This window comes from Vanacampus margaritifer, chromosome 4 (assembly GCF_051991255.1).
Source record: "Vanacampus margaritifer isolate UIUO_Vmar chromosome 4, RoL_Vmar_1.0, whole genome shotgun sequence".
NCBI classification, from domain to species: Eukaryota; Metazoa; Chordata; class Actinopteri; order Syngnathiformes; family Syngnathidae; genus Vanacampus; species Vanacampus margaritifer.
The window spans coordinates 3,047,501-3,066,389 of NC_135435.1; the positions used below are offsets into that span (position 1 = coordinate 3,047,501).

Below are 18,889 nucleotides of genomic sequence, written 5' to 3' on the forward strand. Positions count from 1 at the left end.
AAAATTTTTATTTGGTCAGGCAAGTCAAGTTCTTCCAAGCAAAACATGTTATCGTTACATATAACAACTAATAACACATCATGAGATCATTTCGTCCTTTCCAGAGTAACTAAGTAATCTCTTGATTTACCATCATCATTCCTGTTGAAATACATATGACCTTCTTTTTCCAAAACATACATGATGTGAAACATTCAGTTGTGCGTAAGTTCACTTGTATGTGATGAATTTTTTTCTTCTTTTTTTTCCCAGCTCAGTATTGTTCATTCGGTAATCTTACCGATTGGACATGTCATCATCATTGCTCTCTCTCTTTTTTTTCTTTTTTTTGTATGTGCGTGAGTATGTGCATGTGCGGGTGTGTGTGTGCGTGTGAGTGTGTACTCATTAATTCATTCAGAATCTTTCACCAACCCCAGAAACATCTAAATTCCACCAAATTAGGGAGACCAAGACCAAAGGAAAGACTGAGAAAAGGAAGGAAGGATAGATGAAGCCGAGTGAGATCCACAGACATCAGCCTCCACCGATTCAACGACCAGAGGGAGAAGCAGATTGTGTTTGAATTTCGATAGATGCTGGTGTGATGGCTCTGGCATGCATGAAAACCTCCACCAAAGAGGGGAGCCGTCGACCCCGGCCAGGACAGAGCAAGCTCAACCCCCCAGAGCCCCAAAGGCCACGGCAGCGCCAACGCACAATCCCCGGGCCCCGCAGGGGCCACAGGCCGGAGAGCAAACCCAGGAGCGCTCCCCACCCCAACACGGCCCGGCAGGCACCCCACCGGCCCACAGCCCCCGCTACCCCCATGACCTCCCCACTCACACCCGCCACCCACCACAACCCAGCTCCACCCGCCACCAGGCCCCCAAACCCCCAGACACAGCACTGGGAGACGGGCGGCACCCCCGAACCCCGGTCGTCACGCCAGCGTACCTAGTGAAAGCTAACCCTGTTACTGAGTTCGCCAGCTCGCCGACTGGCGAACTCTACCCCTACACCGTGGATGTGACCCCGCCCAGTGTTTATACAAGTGTGTGTGTGGTGCATTAAAATTGGGAGCAGGTGAGATGGAGCAGGGGGAAATTATATCTCCCCGCTCCGATCCACCTGCTTCCCAGACGTGTATGTGGTGCATTAAAAAAAAATGGGGGGGGGGGCGTGGTGGCGCGGCGGGGACACAGATGGGGGACCGCAGCACTGCTTAATACTGCGGTCTGCCCCAACAGATGGCTCCCCACACCGACACACCCGCCACCCTCAGTTGTGGGGTATATAATGAATTTCTTATATGAAATGTGTAAGATTGCTTTGTGGGTTATAGGTGTTTCATGTGAGGGCAGTTCCAATCACCACTTGAAGGCACTCTGGTCACGTGTAACCTCCAAGACGGCTGGAATGTACTGACCATGATTCCAACGGACCGTGTTGTTTATGGCTTTTACAAGAGTTTGCAGACTGACTCGGCAGGGGTGGAGATGGAGCTTTCCGATAAAATACTTTGGTGCCATAAACTCGTGGTTCTGGCTGGTGAAAAAGAAACATTCACATCCTGGTGACATGGCCTGTGGTTGACTTCAAAAGAGTGTAATCTCTTTTGGACTGTCTCTAGTTTAGGTAGGAAGGGGGAGAGCGGAGACATCTCCCCCTACCCTAGGTTGACTAGGCGCATATTTCCAAGAGTGTTATGTTAAGGGAAGGGGGAAAAAAGGGTGACTGCTCTATAATTGTTGTGTGTATATATATATATATATATATATATATATATATATATATATATATATATATATATATATATATATATCGAACGATGATGTAGACTCACTCGTGTCTGCATAAACAACATTGTGTAAGTAATGTAAAGGAAATGCTGCCTAAGAATGTCCTCTCTTCAATCTGGTAGCTGTTGCTGGAGGCGGGAACTGATGTGGAGGGTAGAGTCCTGTTGGATGGGAGGTAGAGCTTTTCTGAGACACCGCTACAGCTTGCTGCTGTTGCAGGTACGACATTTAATGAAAGACTCCATTACCTAAAACAGGATATTACTGTTCTGCTCATTAATACTTGTGCAGTGACATTGATAGTGAAAATAGCAAACATAATGCTTGAGATGATATAATTTTTGATGCTAAAAAAAAAATGTCCAATGTAGGGCTGTCACACAAATCTTTTTAGAATTGATTACCCTATCGATTACTCAGGTAATTCCCCTTTGGACATTTTTTTTTCCTCGAGGAAATGTCTAACAGTTATAAAGACAACCCTACACATCTTACTTGACACAATCACAAGTACCTATTGTGTCCATTAATGGCTGCTCCGCTTTGAGGACTTATTTAAAAAAGAAAAAAGAACAAGATCCATCTGCGACTGCCACGCTTGCCTGCTCTTTATTTATTTTTCATACACATTTTACACAATAATCACTTCACTTTACACTCGTACTCAATCATGTCATGTAGATGCGCTTTGGAGCAAGCAATGCTAAAATAAAATTAGCTAGAGAAGCTTTAACCCACACAAATCTTACATTTAATTCGACATGATTTAGTAAAAAAAATAAATCTTGCTTTACTCCCCATTAAGTAGTGATTAGACCTGGGACAAATTGTGATGAGGCTTCAGCCGGTTGAGTGCAAGCTTACTCAAAAAGCACTGACGTGAAGCTGTACTATGTAAGAGGCACAGCATGGACACTCACACAAGCGTCATTTGTGAAAACACCATCACACCATAGTGAGCATTTTGACTTCTAACTAGCAATTATGGTAAGGGTATATTATAGTGTTGTTCCGATACCGGTATCAGTAGAGGCCCTGATACTGCATTAAAACAGTGGTATCGACATCGGCAAGTACTAAGTAACATGCCGATACCATTATTTCTGACGCTAATATAGAACTTTGGATGCAGCATCTTGTGTCTTGCTTGTGCACAACATTCACTGATGTGTGACACGTTCACTGCATGCAGAACCAAGAAATCCTATTGGCCCTTGAATGCTTTGAACCAATGGCAGAGCAGCTTTTTCATGTAAAAAACAAAAACCTTTATATCGGTACAGTATCGGCTTTGGCCATCGGTATCGGAACTACACTAGTATATTACATTAACTAATGAGTAAACAAAATAACAAATTTGATCCTATCTTACCCATTGTAGTGCAGTCGTGGCCAGCTGGCAACCCGGCCACCGCCTCGTTTGTGTGTACATTCCCGTACTGTTGCCAACTTCCCAATAAGGAAAGTAGCTATTGGCGGTCTTAAAGGGGATGTATCGCCCTATTTCAAGCCCACAGTTAACTATAGGGATATAATGATTAAATCTTACCTTTGACACTATGGCATTGTCTTTGTTATAAAATATTAGGTATTTTGCTGGCTATTTTTCGAATGCGGAAGTAAAACGCCCGGTTCAGTAAAACCCCGCCTCTCCCCGCGCTCCTCTTGTCCTAAGCCGGCTGCTGCGCGCACCGCTCACAAAACTCTGGAGCGCTGCGTTCCAGCACTCCTTGCCCTTGTAGTACAAGCGTGTCTTCCTTAAATGTGGAAATGAGATGGACGATCAATTCTTTAGTAAATATTTGAAACAAAACAGCTCTTTGTCGCAAGAAATCGTAGTGGAGGAGGAGGGGAGGAGGAAAAAAAACAAACAAACCCTGAATTCGACACAAACCCGGGACCTTCTTTCTGCTCACCAGGTGAGCGTGCTAACCACTTCACCATTTGTTCAGTTAGGTTCAACAGCGCAGAAAATTTACTTGTAGTTTACACAAGTGTCAGCGACGGAACCTTTCTGGGAATTTAAGACGGCCAATTGTCATTGCACTTTGTCATTGCAAATGTGAAGGATAATTGATTGCTTTGAATTCATTTGGACAGAACATTTACTGATAAAGGCTACTTTTTTTAACCACTAAAAAAGTGGGCTGTGTTTAGTCCGCATAGAAGGTGCGGGGGTGGGTCTGCACCTGAAGACATCATAGAGTGAGCACCCGCTCGTTTTGTCAGGTTGGGAGGGGCTGGTGTTTGGAGAGCAGAATGACCTAGACGAGTACATACTGTAAGCAACATCTTTTCACAATAGCGACAACTTCACTTTAATACATAGGTGTCAAACTCGGGTCCTCGAGGGCCGGAGTCCTGCGGGTTTTGGATGTTTCCCTTCTCCAACACAGCTGATATATGATCAGCTCATCAGCAAGCTCTGCCTGATAACGATTCTGCTGATTGGAATCAGCTTGTGTTGGAAGAGGGAAACCTCCAAAACCTACAGGACTGCGGCCCTCGAGGACCGGAGTTTGACACCTATGCTTAATTACACATGTACAAATTATGTATTTACCATATATTTCAAAGATATTTAAAATAAAAATAGAACTAATACAAAATATAACAAAAGAATATTGCATACAAGTTGCCTGCAAAGCAATGATGTAAGATCCAGCATGTATCATTGAGCAACAGAGTGACACAGTAACGACGCAGTTGCCAACACAGTATCAATAAAGTTTGCCTAATGTGCCGACACTTGGCTTCATGAGGCCTCACTTACCCATCACTAGACTCTAGCTTCCATTTGCAGTCAAGACATGAAGATTAATTTTTGTGCATCATCAAATCCCCATGGACATTTGTTGCCAAAAGAGTGCATGCCGTAGCAACATGGAAAGGGCCAATCGTTGATTTTGGGGAAACGTTGATTCTGGGCATCGCAAATAGTCTTTAAAATTATGAATTATATTTTTGATGCACACATTTTTGTGTCGATCAATTTTTGTAGTGGACTTAGCCGACTATTTTTCCCAGCACTCATTTAATGTCTCGTTAAAGTAATCAGTTTTGGCCTAGCCTACCAAACATTGATTGTTATATCTATCTACGAGATTGTGAATTTACTGCTCACCCATGGAGCAGATCCTTTGCTTAAAGTGCATCATGGTAGCTCTTTAACATCCCCACTATATGAAGACATGAACTGCTTTAGCTGTGCAGCTGCACATGGACACCAGTAAGACATTTATATATATTTTATTTTTACCCTCATATCAAAATGGACATGCGTACTATTTAATTCCTACTGTCACATGGCTTCCACCTGAAACTAACAGTAATTACAGCTGATGTCTGATGCATCAGTGCAAAAATCAATTGTCTGGTTTTGTCTAGAAACGTTTTGAGAAGACTGCTGCTCCAACCACAGCAAAGGAAGGAGGACATCCTTTCCCTGGAGGAGATCCTGGCCGAAAGAGTGGAGGAAAAAACATTCCAATGCTCTCTCCTGCTTCCGACTGCTCAAATGCCATCCCAAAACTTTGTAAGGCCAGGATGAAAGCCCTTCAGCAAGCAGCATACTATAGTGCTGAGCATGGTTACCTAGACATTACCATGGAGCTGCGTGAGATGGGTGAGCACATGAAGCCAACTTTGGTAGGCTAAGACTCAAAAGCCTCTGATATGTTTACTTCCTGTAAATTTACTTTCACTCATTTGTCGTACATGTTAAGGTAAATAAAACATCTGAGTACACCTCTAGACAATGAACTCTAAAATAGTTTCTCAATCCAAAATTAAATGTGTCTGTAAAGTGCCTATGGTGCTGTCATCAGATTCACTAGGTCATCATGAAAATGCAGCAGAATACATCCATCCATCCATTTCCTGAAACGCCTATTCCTCACAAGGGTCACGGGTGCTGGAACCTATTCCAGCTGGCTTTGGACAGTAGGCGGGGTGCACCCTAAACCGGTTGCCAGGGCACACATAGACAAACAACCAAACACACTCATAATCACACCTAGGGACAATTTAGACACACAGTAAAAAATTAATAAATCGTAAAACACCTGTAATTTTCCGGCAGCTGGGTCACCAGAAAAATACTGTGAAATAACAAAAAATTACTTTCTCGTAAAAACTATTTTTTTCCATAATTAAAGCACAGTTTTTAACTGTAATTTTAACAAGATTGTATGTAATATAACAGTACTGTATATGACCAAAAAATAAATGTGATTAATCTTTCAAAACATGGGCAAGAACTGTTGAAAAACGACATATTGGGTTTAAAATAAATAACAGTTTGCTATTAAGGTAATTCATTTATATAGCATTTTTTCCCCCTTACGAGGCTCTCAAACCGCTTTACATTTTGACTCACACAGCATTAGGAGTTCAGTATTTTGCTCAAGGATACTTCAACATGTTCACCAAGGGGATTAAACCCACAACCTCCGGCATACCAGACAACCACTCTACTACTGATCCACGCAGCCACTGGTGATTATAATTTTAGATCTCATGAAATGTATACTTGGTAGTGCTGATACCTCAGCAGAGGCAGCACCCGTAAGTCCAATTGTTTGCTTTGTGTATTTTCACCCTCTCAAGCTTTCTCCTTGACCTATATCTTCTTTGATGTCCTTTTAAAATAAATGTTAATACAATAAATGCTGGCATTTATTGCTACCATGCTCTAGGACATTACAGAAATTGTAGTTATTTTCACTTTAAAAAAAGGTCAATTGACAAAGAAATCATGAATTTTTACTGTTAATTTCTCAGTAAATATAAAAGTTTTTTTTAAATTGAATTTGACATTTTATTCCATTAAATAGCAGACAAATATTTGTGAAATGACTGAATCTGTGAATGTATTATTTCTATTTATTTTTTTGTAAAAACAGAAATATTGTGTGTTTATACAGTTACAGTGATTTCATGTTAGTTTACATTTGGCATGTAAAATCAGAGTTTATTTTTGTAAATTAAATGATATTTTTTGAAACTATAAAATAAAAAGTAAAATTCAATTAGTTTTTATTATTATTTTTTAACTCTTTGACTGCCAAAAACGTTAAATAACGTTTAGTAAAATCCTACGGAGGAGCGGGAGGAGCGGCAAAGACGTTAAAAGACGTTCACCAAGTTTTTTTTTTTTTTTTTTTGGGAAACGGGTGGAGGAAAGCCTTGGCCAGCTGTGCTGAAAGTATCAAGCAGATCTAGTTAGTATAATGACTATTTTTGGCCCCTAGATGGCAGCGATGACTCTCTTTGAAGATCGGGTAGGCGTCAGGACGTCGTGAGGCGGAGCTAGAGTGCTGAGGGGACAATGGCTGAGAAAGTGAAAATGGCGACCAGTGGCAAGCAGCTCATGCTTGATCGTTTTTTTCAAAGAAGAGAAGCATCAACCAGTGCTAAAGAGCACATTGATGACGACGATGATAATGATGGTGACTCCGAGGTTGACGCCGAAGTTGGAAGCGTTGACGCGGCGGCTATGATCACGTCATAAAGCCTCACCGGCTAGCGATGCTAACGCCGGAAAACGTGGAGCACAACCGAGCACTTCTGCACAGGCGGACGTTCAATCGGATGACAAAGAGTGCCCCGAGTCCAATGCATATTCATCGGAGGAGTGGGTACAGTCTGATCACGGAGAAGACACTGGTTATGGACTACGATGCCACCATGAATGGAGTGGATAAGATGGATAAGAACATCTCTTACCACCCGGTATAGGAACTGAAGGACATGAAGAAGCCAGACGTAACACAACCGTAATGTCACCGTATCATGATCCTGAGAGTAGACTTGATGGCAACATGGCCAAACACACACTGCAGTATATACTTGCTATTCCCCGGAGAAAAAAAAGCCAGCAAAAAAGTGTAGCATCTGGAATCGCAGTGAAACTAATCTGTTGTGCAAATCCTGCTGCGTCCCCTTGCATGCATTGGAGTGTTACAAAAAGAAAAACTGTATTTGAAACATCCACACAATTGTAAATAGGACCACGGTTGCACACATTTGTAAATAGTTTGCCAAATTGTTTTGTCAAATTGTTACACTGTTGAATGTAAATAAACGTATTTTGCTATCAAAAAAAACTTTTTCATTGTTGGTGGTAGTGTTTTACAGAAGTAAAGCACTGTTTAGGTGTTTGTGGCATCATTCATGGAAAAAAAAAGGTGTCAAATTCACTGGAGTGCATGAAATAATATCGTTTCACAAAAAGCTTGATTTCTCCGTATTTTGTTTCAAAACAGAGCATTTGGGTAATCCAACGTAATCCATGGACCAGGGGGAGAGCGCCTCTCTTCGGGGCTTGATGCCTGTTGGCGGGGCTTCATGGACCAGGGGGAGAGCGCCTCTCTTCGGGGCTTGATGCCTGTTGGCGGGGCTCCATGGACCAGGGGGAGAGCACCTCTCTTCGGGGCTTGTCGCTGGCCGTCGGCGGGGCTCCATGGACCAGGGGGAGAGCGCCATGGACCAGGGGGAGAGTGCCTCTTTTCGTGGCTTGTCGCTGGCCGTTGGCGGGGCTCCATGGACCAGGGGGAGAGCGCCATGGACCAGGGGGAGAGCGCCTCTCTTCGGGGCTTGATGCCTGTTGGCGGGGCTCCATGGACCAGGGGGAGAGCGCCTGTCTTCGGGGCTTGTTGCTGGCTGTTGGCGGGGCTCGAGCGCCTCTCTTTGGGGCTTGATGCTAGCTGTTGGCGGGGCTCCACAGACCAGGGGGAGAGCGCGGGTCTGCATGCGAAGGGGCATTCGCAGTGAGACAAAACTGTGGTGTAAATCTTGCAGTGTCCCCTTGCACGCAGGCGAGTGTTACACTGTTTACCACACAAAAGTAAAATTGATGTAGTTCAAACATCCACACAATTGTAAATAATCACACATGCAGTTGTACACCTTTGTAAATAGTTTGTCAAATTGTTACTGTTTTCTATGTAAATAAGCTGTTCTTTTGCTATAAAAAAATACTTTTTCATTGTTGGTGGTACTGTTTTATAGAAGTAAAGCACTATTTAGGTGTTTGTGGCATCATTCATGGACAAAAAGAAGTGTAGAATTCACTAGAGTGCATGAAATAACATGTTTCAAAACAGAGAATTTCGGTGAAAGTTACCATTTTCTATTGTTGATTACTGAAGAACGGAATAAGGTAGAAACAAACTTTTTTTTTCTGATGAAAGATGAGAATCTTTCATTTGGTAGTATGTGTGTTTCCATAGTCCAAACACAACATTTTCTGTGGACTTTGAAAGATCACTCAAAATGCTTAAATCGGCTGGCAGTGGGGACAACCCGTTTCTGAAAACGTCTGGCAGTGAAAGAGTTAACAGACACACTAGAGCCGCCGCTCCTCCAACACAAACCTTTTTCCATTTCTCTCATAAATACCACCAGACATACAGTTGAAGACATTAAGGAAAAAAATAAAATAAAAAATATACATTCTCGCAACACTTTTCATCTACTCCCCTTTTTCCTTTTAATTTTAACAGTTACTTCTTAACCATCTCCTGCTTTACTTTTCTACAGTTTTGTCTGACTTTTCTCCCTCTTGGACACAACCTATATGTCCCCCGTACTTCTTTGTCTAACAACTGTCGTTTCTTCACACATGCTAGCTCTACCTCTTTCATCAAAGATACCAAACAAACAGCGGTCGATAACGAAGGAAACCATCCTTCCTCACAACAAGTTCTGACCATGGCTTGGAAGAACACGTAGGTCAAACCATTCAGTATTGCGGTCAAATTCACCCTCCATTTCTATATTATTTACTTACTCTCTTATTTATTATTATATTCAATTCTTATAAATTTGTATTAATTCAGTGACGTCTCACTTGTGGTACCACAGTTCAATAGGTTAGATTTAGTCAAAAACGTTGCTCATTACCCCTCCAAGAAATAAAATAATAATAACAAACAAACATGCAATGCCTCAGAAATGCAAGGGCTTACTATTCCTCAGATTCCAAAACGGAACGGAAATGCCATGTGTTTTCGTCGAATAAATATGTCCGGATCTCTCGATTCCTTCACAGTGGCCGAAGCTTCAACTTCTTATCTCAAAAACGCTTGACTTAATCCAAACATAAGCATTCGCTCCTCAATTTAGTAACAAAGATGCTTGACAAATCCCAAACGAAAGCACCCGAGCCTCAATTTAATTACAAAGATGCGTGACAAATCCCAAACAAAAGCACCCGAGCCTTAATTTAGTAACAAACCACTGCTTCAACCTGTACCCTCATATCTCTTATTTCTCTTTACTCAGCTGCGCACAATCCAACGTAATGTCACTTCCGTAAACAAAGACCTAGGTCCCCACGATACAAAACTGCCTTGTATAGTTCAATGTCTTAGTAAAATCCAAAATCAAGGACTTTGTGTCTCTGAAATTTCGTAACGGAACGAAACAATCTTGTATTTTAAACTTTACTAATATTTGTTAACGCAGATTCAGGTACAATTTAGTCAAAATTTAGATGACGTGAAAACAGGTTTCAGAGTTCACAACAGGCAGGAATTCAGTACGAGGATAAATGCCCTCCTACCGTACAATTAATTTGGCGCCAGAAGTCCTGTCAGTTGAAAAAAACCCTCAACCAGCAACGTCGGGAGTCACCATTTGTTGGAAAACGATCCTTATGTTTTCCGCGTGCTCGTAATGTTGTTTTCAGAATCAGACTTGAAATCGGTGAATCAGGTTCCATCGAAGGATTTATTTCAGAAATTTCTGAGACACAGCCAAGATACACTCAATCAGTGTAATTTCCGTCGGTGTGTGTGGCTCCTCCCACTCGCAGTCGCCATTATACTCCCAGCATTCCAAAAAGCCCCTCCCCTTCCGCAGGAAACAGCCCCCAAGCCCCCTCCCCTTGCTCTTCCTCCAAATCCTCAGCCGCGCCCCTCGGCAGGAAACAGCCCCCAGCCCTTAACTAAGACAAACATCATTCAATACAAATGGCCAGATGGTCGATTGATATGTAAACACAACAAGCCAGACTTCCTGGCTCCAGCCCAATTGCTGGTTGATTGCGTGAGATAAGAGGCAGGAAGAATCTTCAAACATTTGGTCACATTATTACACTCATCAATCTTTACTGAGTAAGTTAAAACAGTTATGACTAAAATCAAAACAGTTATAATTAAATTGAAACAAAATGTCAACAACATCTACCGCAACTGCAAGGTACAAAAAACCCTATCAACCTTAGCAATTTGCAGAAGTCTTTTATCGAGAATAGCTCTTATTGAGTGGGTCATTCTTCATAGAGGCTACACTCAGTAAACAATAATTACTGTTTACAAAAACAAACACCATGCAATTAGGATTTGGAGGTAAAGGGGAAGATGGTGAGTGACAAAAGAGATAGATTGTTAACATCTATGTATGTATGAATTAGTATATTTGTCTCGTCACCATCAATATATGAATGGATGTGTGCGTGCGTGTTTGCAGCTGTACAGATCAGCTGATCTGTGCAGGCTTTGCGAAGGATGCTTCCTAGATAACATGGAACAGCTACTGGGCAGAGAGGACTTCCATCGCTCGTTGCTCTGTGGGAGTGGTCAAGAGCCCTTTTGTACAAGGAGGGGAAAGTGGTCTGGACCAGAATCAGCCTCGCCTCCTGAAGGATCTGGCACTGATGAACAGACTTTACATTCTCCATACTTGTCACGATTCGGAGTGGAGGACCCAAATGCAGGAGAACCTCGGCAGGGATGCATGTTATACTGAAAACGATTTATTTACAGAAACCACTAACAGGTGTACTGGGTGAACAAAACCAACAAAAATATGAAAAGGCCAAAAATCAAAGTAACATCAAAACACCAGTGGTGACAGCGACAATTATCCAACCAAGACTGAACAAAACCAGGGAACTAAATACAAGCCAACTGACGAGACAACGAGAGACACCTGGACAAGACACAAGTGGCTGGGGGTGATGATTGGATGACACAAGGGAAGAGGATGACGAGTACAGGTGCAAACAAAACCTCACAAGTCAGACAGGACACCAATCATAACAATACTACTTGTCGAGACTAGAATGAGAATCACGTTCTTGAACATACAATATATAGTAAGACGGAAGAAACAAACAGGTGAAGAACCATTTTACTCCAAAATATATTAAATATTAGAGGCTTTGTGTAACTTTTACAATAGTTTAAAATAAATGTTAGTATAAGTAATACATATTAGTTGTGAAACTTGATGAAACTAACCAGAACCTGTGTTGTCTAACACGTTCCATTCGATGTACAACCATTGATTTGCTATCATCATCAAGAAGCTGATATTAAAGTGTCAATGCAATTTCTGTCAGACAAGTAGCAAACACAGCATCCATCCATCCATTCACTTACCAGTTGACCTTATACATATACATATACTGACGTCACGGGATCGCGAGTCCGCCCCTTATGTTGGGTCAACTTTACAGCTGACTAAGCTGTGTTTGTATTGTGTTTACACCGAATGTTCTTTTGTTATTGACGAATGTCACTCCCAGCTTCTTCTTACGTTACTTGTGTAAGCAAGACGCATGCGGAAGATTTCGCTCAACACTCTTTGCAGCGCTACATGTTGAAACGTTTGGTTAGTGGAATCGATTGGCTTACAAACATTTGCCGATACTGCCCGGACCAGACTAATGGCAACGGGTGCTCTAAGGTAGGGTGGCTCTCAAAACACGGACATTCTTGCGTCTTTTGTACTTTCGGCTTTTATTGTTTGCTATGTGCATTTATCAATTGTGAATTTGAGGTGAAAAATCTTGGTTTATTTTTAAACCAAGTCAGCTAGTTTCCCGACCGCGCTAGACACGCTAGCATGTTACAACAAAAACGACAACAACATTGTTGATTCATTACTTATTTTCATACACTTTAACAACAATTTCAAATTTTGCGCTGCTGGGAAAGGAAAATGAGAGACCTTAAGGAGGGTATTTGGAAAGATCTCAAAATCGAACATCTTGACCACCAGATCTATTTTCAGAGAGAGCTAGCCACGGCTAGCAGCTCACATGTATCATGATCGCATTATGGTAAAAGCATTTTTACCATCTTACAATGACACTTACCTTAATCAAAATGGTCAGAACACACTTTGGTAGACTTTGTCGGTTGGAAATCCTTTCGATGTATTTTGCAATTCCGGACACTTCTTTGTCGTTCCCATTCGACATTCCATGGACCGGCACACAATGTGGGGCAAATAACCCAGCATGTGAATACTATCTAGAAGTTTCATTTCACATCTTTGTTCGCCCAATTTTGCAACCGTGAACGGCACACATGTGCTGCACAAGCGGTTCGTGGAAATCCGGAATGATGAATCAAATAACTTGTAATAAGCAACACGAGCGTTCCTCTTGCTTGCGTTGTCTCGCTCGACTCGCTGGCCGCAATTGCTTGCCACACAATTGTTTGACCTAACAAATGGCTGCGGGGTCGATAGGTGGGGGTTGGTGACGTCATGTGAATACTATGTAAAGGATCAGGTGGTGGCTACAGCCTATCCTGTTTGACTTTCAGCAAAGACAAGGGTGCATCCCGGACTTGTCAAGTCGTCACCAGTCAATTGTAGAAAAATTATAGTCCATGTTGGTCCATGTTATGCTGTTCCGTCTTTTGGAAAAAACAAAAAATAAAAGCAATCCATCCATTTTCTGTACTGCTTATCGTCACTAGGGTTGTGGGTGTGTTGAAACCTATTCAAGGAGACTTTGGGCAAAGATACAATTGAGAGGCAAAACAAACATTCACACTCACATTCACACCTACGTAAATAATTGGAATACCCAGAGAAAAAACACACAGGCACGGGGGAGAACATGGAAACGCCACACAGGAAGGTTTTCAACCAGACACCCCGGAACTGTGAAGCAGAACCACTCGGTTATCCTGAGATAAAAGTAGAGCAAAAGAAGAAAGTTTTGATTGAGCTCTATTAATATTACTTATTTTTTATAGATTGGGAAGAGTATGTGCCTTTGAGTATTTTTATGTTACCTGTGTGTTTGCATTTGTGCGTGAATATTTGTTATTTGATGGAATATCACTTCTGGTTGTCGCTAATTTCCTGTTTGCATGTCAAGGAGATTTTCCATTGACTTTAGCATTAGCGCTGGCAATGTTTTTAGTAGGAAGCATGTCTTTTATTTAAATATACAATATGTGTAAGTCTTTTTGTTGTGTGTTTAATTTAACAGTAAAGTCAAGCTCGATTGTCATTACACATTTTAACGCCTTTAGACCCGCATTTTTTCAGCTGGGCAATTGTTTTTTTTTTAATTTATTATACTGATTTTGACTCTTTTCCCACATAAGTACAACATGGAAACATTTTTCGGGGTTATCTCATGGTTTTTTTTTGTTATAGTGGACGCCAGGATAGTATGGCTGTAACGTGTTATTAACTTACCAAGCTTATATGTAACATTTTTAACATGAACGTCATGCAAATCAACTTGCAATTGTGATTGGTTAGCTAGGATCCAGAGGCGTAGCTTGCCATTAGGCAAACCAGGCAATTGCTTGGGGCCTCCTAGTCAGAGGGGCGGCCAGAGGGCCAACAGATTTCACACAAACCGCATATCTTATTCTTTTACATTAGGAGTGCCAAGGTGCAATGGCAATTGATCGTCTCAAATTCCCTATAGGGGCCCCGCGAGCCAAACCCGCCCCTCCCCCACTTGTTGCTCATCAGAGTCACAGCGTGTGTGCGCTAGTGTAAACAAAATAGGGTGACAGGAGATACTCCGACAAGACTGATAGCACGAAGAGGAGCAATCTATCTGGGAGTGAAACGACAGAACGACAGAAAAAGAGGGAGAAGAGAAAAAAAAGAAAACAAGACAGTGGTGACTGTAAGCAAGAGTTGTTTATGACTGTCTGTGTTAGGAGAGACTTTCAGGGATGGCTTTAATTTCAATCGAGTACAAAGTGAGATCACTGAATCGTGAACATAAAGCCTAATAACAGTTTTTGCACAAGCCAAATCAAGGAAGCATGTTTAACATGAAGTAACTTGTAAAATTGTGCACATTTTTAAAATTATAAAATACAACTTGACACCAGTCTCCACAAATGTATGCATTATTATGAAATTTATTACTGCTAAATTTTGATGTGGACTGCTGCGTTGCGACTGGTATTCCCCCAGTAAAGGCTTTCCAAGTAAGGGGCGGTCATTAATCGCGTGTTAAAAAAATTGGTGGCACTAAAGGAACTTTAAATTAACACACTAATTTTGACACCCCTACTATAAACATGTTTACAAAAGTTAAGCACGAAACAAAACATATTGCACAAGCCACATGAAAATGCTTTATTTTGAATGACTTGTCATTTTCCCTTGTAAACCAATTCCTTAAGTAGTTTTATGAGACCGGTGCAGTCTCTCTGCTGTTATATAAGAACACATTTAAAAAAAATATATATATTGTTTGAAATGTATTTTCCTCTTAATCTTAACAGCATGTCTCTATGAGGTAAAATAAAGTAAGGATTACAATTTTAAAAATCACTGTAAATATGCAGCTGGACAAGAATCATAGCCGAATGTGTGAATTGACATGTCCACTGTCAATCTGTTGTAACAAAAGTACACCCAAGCTCCAAAGTTAACAGATTTATTTCCTTTAGCACTGAAGTTGTTCACAGTAACATCACAAGGGAATACATTGCCAGTGGTGAGCCTGCTCAGTTGTTACGCTCTGAGTCCATTTTGTGTGCTCTGGATTCCCAATGTAGAAAAAGAGGAAAGCGAACAATGAAAGATATTGCTTTAAACTTCTCTCTGTTAGCCAACAGCCACGCAGCTGAGTGTGACCTGGTCACCAGCGAGGTCCCACATGGAGAGAGACACCAGTAAGGAAGATGAATTGCGTGGTAATGGTATGCACATCAACAAAAATAAGGCTTGAAAGTCAGGGGGAAAATATGAATAAATAGAACAAAACTACATTAACAACATAAGTTGATAGAGAAAAGGGAACAGGAGAACAAGTCCTACAACAACATGCAAAGAAAAGACAAATGCTGAACATGCAAACAACCTTAGGAGATCAAATCTATGTCGGAATCCTCCTGGTCGTCTTATTTACAGGATGAGAGCTTGGTGAGATCTGAGTCATCATACACACTGACAATTAGCAACAAAGGCATTGTTCCTTTCAAAAAGCTACGTCTACATTCTTAAATTGCGACAAATCATTTCCCCTCAACATATATTACAAGATTTCTTTCACATAAAGACAGACAACGAATAAACTCCCACAAAAGATCTTTGTGACCAAATAACTTAAACATGGCAAAAGCAAATAACTTGACCAAAAAATGGTTCCTACATATTTCATATCAATAAGAGAGAATAAATTAAGTACAAAAATAGACACAGTGGTTCATTCTTGTCTTAGTCCTGCAGTAGATAATAATTTAAAAAACAACAACAACGTTTAAAAACATGGGCTTAAAGGTTGTGATCAACTCATTAAAAGTGCAAAGAAAAATGAGATGCATTGTCAGTGAGGCCTGGTCACACCCGGTCAAAGCAAACAAACAATGCATTACAATTTCCTATTCATTGCCAAAAGTGAGTGTAAAATAATACTTAAATAAATGCCAAATGGTAATTAGTTCAATAGTCTTGTTTTGAATTACTCATTTAAAAAAATCCAAGTTAAAAAATACTATAGAAGGGATGCAAAACCACATATATAAATCAGCTGGTAAATTGTAATGCAAATGCTGTGATATCTGCTTATATACAGTTGATTTTCAAATGCACAAAAAACTGTCAAATGAAACCTCAAATATAATCTTTGTAATGATGAATTGGAGATAATGACTCATTTTAAGATTCAGTGTTTCATTGTTATTGTTTAACTAATTCAACCACAAAAACGTGTAAATACATTTTTAATACTTTGTCCTTCACTATTTTTTTTATGCAAGAGCATAAAGAAGGTGTTGATGCAGCTTCTGACGTGAAGAGGTGGCTTAAAGCAACAATAGTTATTACAAAAAACAGCCAGCAGGTGGCAGCAGAGTATAAGAGATGAGCCAGGGCCATGTTGCAACAAGATCTTTTTGACAGTGTTTTCAACAGAAATGTGAATAATAATGGAAATTATCTATATGCTAATGCTGCAAAATGGAAACAGATATAAATATACTTTTTTTCTGATGAAAGAAGAGACTCTACTCTATATCTATCTACTATCTACTATAGCAATACAACAGAAAAAATGGTCAAAATCCAGTAAACAGCCGAAGCGAAAGTTGCTTCAGTGAAAATGGCTGTGAGCGAATGAGTTAAGAGTTCCTGGTGTGACCAGACCTTTACTACTGACAATAAGTCACAACAAGAGTTTATATAGCTACAAAACAACATTTAGTCTGTACAACAGAAGATCATTCATTGATGTCCGCACCCCCGACCCCACATACTACTGTACGTTTGGGCCGCTTTTGAAACAAATGACCCCAAAGCTTCAAAATCCTGTCATCCACAAAAAAATAGAACTGAATGAAGAATATAGTTGTCCATCGGTTAGGGTTAGGGTAGGTTTGTTTCCTTGCTCCTTCCCCTACAAATGTGTGCAAGCCATTACATCCCACGTTTTTTTTAATGGAGGACCAAAACTGCCCAAATTAAAAACAAATGAATGAATAAAAGTGAAAATAAAAATGGATGTAAAAAATATAAATAAATATATTAAAATAAATATAAATGGAAATAAAAACAACTCATTTATTTCAATCAATTATCAATTTATTTCATGCTGCAGTCAGGTCTAAATGTTATTCAAATGAAGGGGCGGTCCTAAGCGTCTTGGGTTGGGCTCTGCCTTGTTGAATAACATTTCGTCCCACAGAGCATCTGCAGCATGAAATAAACAAATAAGTGAGAGCTGAGTGTTTGTATTTAGTTATTGCAATTTAATTATATTTATATTTTTATATTTATTTTTACTTTATTTATTTTTGTATATATATTTTTTGTTGTTTTTATTTCCATTTATATTAATTTTTTTGTATTTAATTTTTGAATTATGTTTTTTATATCCGTTTTATTTTTACCTTTTTCATTTATTTATTTATTTATTTATTCAGTCATTTATTTATTTCTAATTTAGGCAGTTTTGGTCCTCCATATGTTTTGTGCACAAATGTGTGTTTTTATGTACATGTGGGAGGAACTGAAGCAAAAATAAGGTAGAAGATGTGTGCAAATGAACAAACATCACTGTCTTAAGGCTATTTCTTGTTTTTTGTCTTCTTTTTCTTACAACTCTTCCAGGAAGAGTTTGGTTAGGGTGAAATGGACTGACAAAGGGCTTTGAAGACAGGGAGGTGGGGCAAAGTGAGGGAGGGTGTTCAGTCTTTTCTGCAGACGCTCGTGGTGACGGCAAGCAGGCCGGCCGCTGTAGGCCGTTCTCAAGGAGCCGTCGAAGTTAAGAGTTATTGTGGATGATCCCTGGTGGCAGAGACAAGTCAAGCTATCAAACATGGGAGGACCACACAAAGCCAGTGAACACCCCCTGGGACGGATTGTGACCGAAGGCCAAGCCAACAAAGCTCCAGTGCGTTTGCTACAAATGAAAGAAATAGCCATTCTCATGATGCTGTATAAAATCCATAGGCAAAGAAGAAGTAGTTGAGTTGTGTGTCCCATCTAAAGGGCAACAAAAGCAGATCTCCATCTTGTTTCATGACCTTTTTCATCTAGACATACATGCACAGCTACCGCTCCTTAAGGTTGTTCTTGTGTCCTGTTGCTCGTGGCCATCTTTGTTTTGTCTTTGCCAGCGGAGCTTTTCGAGTCATTGGGCGGGGGCAGGTGGGGCTTGTTGCCCGGAGCATGCTTGGCGGGGGGGCTAGACTCGACAGGAGCAGCGGGGGAGGGGGACGCTTGGGTGTTCTTGTCGTCTGAAAAAAGCTGTTTAATTACGTCAAAGAAGTTACTCAACGGGCTGCCTACACAGATGGATAAAGAACAGAAAAAAACAGAGAGAGAGAGAATAAAACAGCAGATGAGCAATGGGCTTAACATGAGGAGAGGGATGAGAGGAAGAC

At 40.7% G+C, this 18,889-nt stretch overlaps 1 protein-coding gene across 9 annotated transcripts in view; it reads right to left on the reverse strand.

Moving 5' to 3' along the window:
- Window positions 1–15,427: 15,427 nt before the first annotated feature.
- Window positions 15,428–18,889, reverse strand: part of LOC144049975 (serine/threonine-protein kinase BRSK2-like) — a 163,437-nt gene continuing 159,975 nt past the window's right edge. For 8 of the 9 annotated variants that reach the window (XM_077562746.1, XM_077562755.1, XM_077562754.1 and 5 more), the window contains one exon: window positions 15,428–18,790. In XM_077562746.1, the coding sequence (XP_077418872.1) occupies window positions 18,567–18,790 (224 nt within the window). In that variant the 3' untranslated portion in view covers window positions 15,428–18,566. The remainder of the gene's footprint in view (window positions 18,791–18,889) is intronic. The other variant, XM_077562751.1, reaches the window with a different exon arrangement.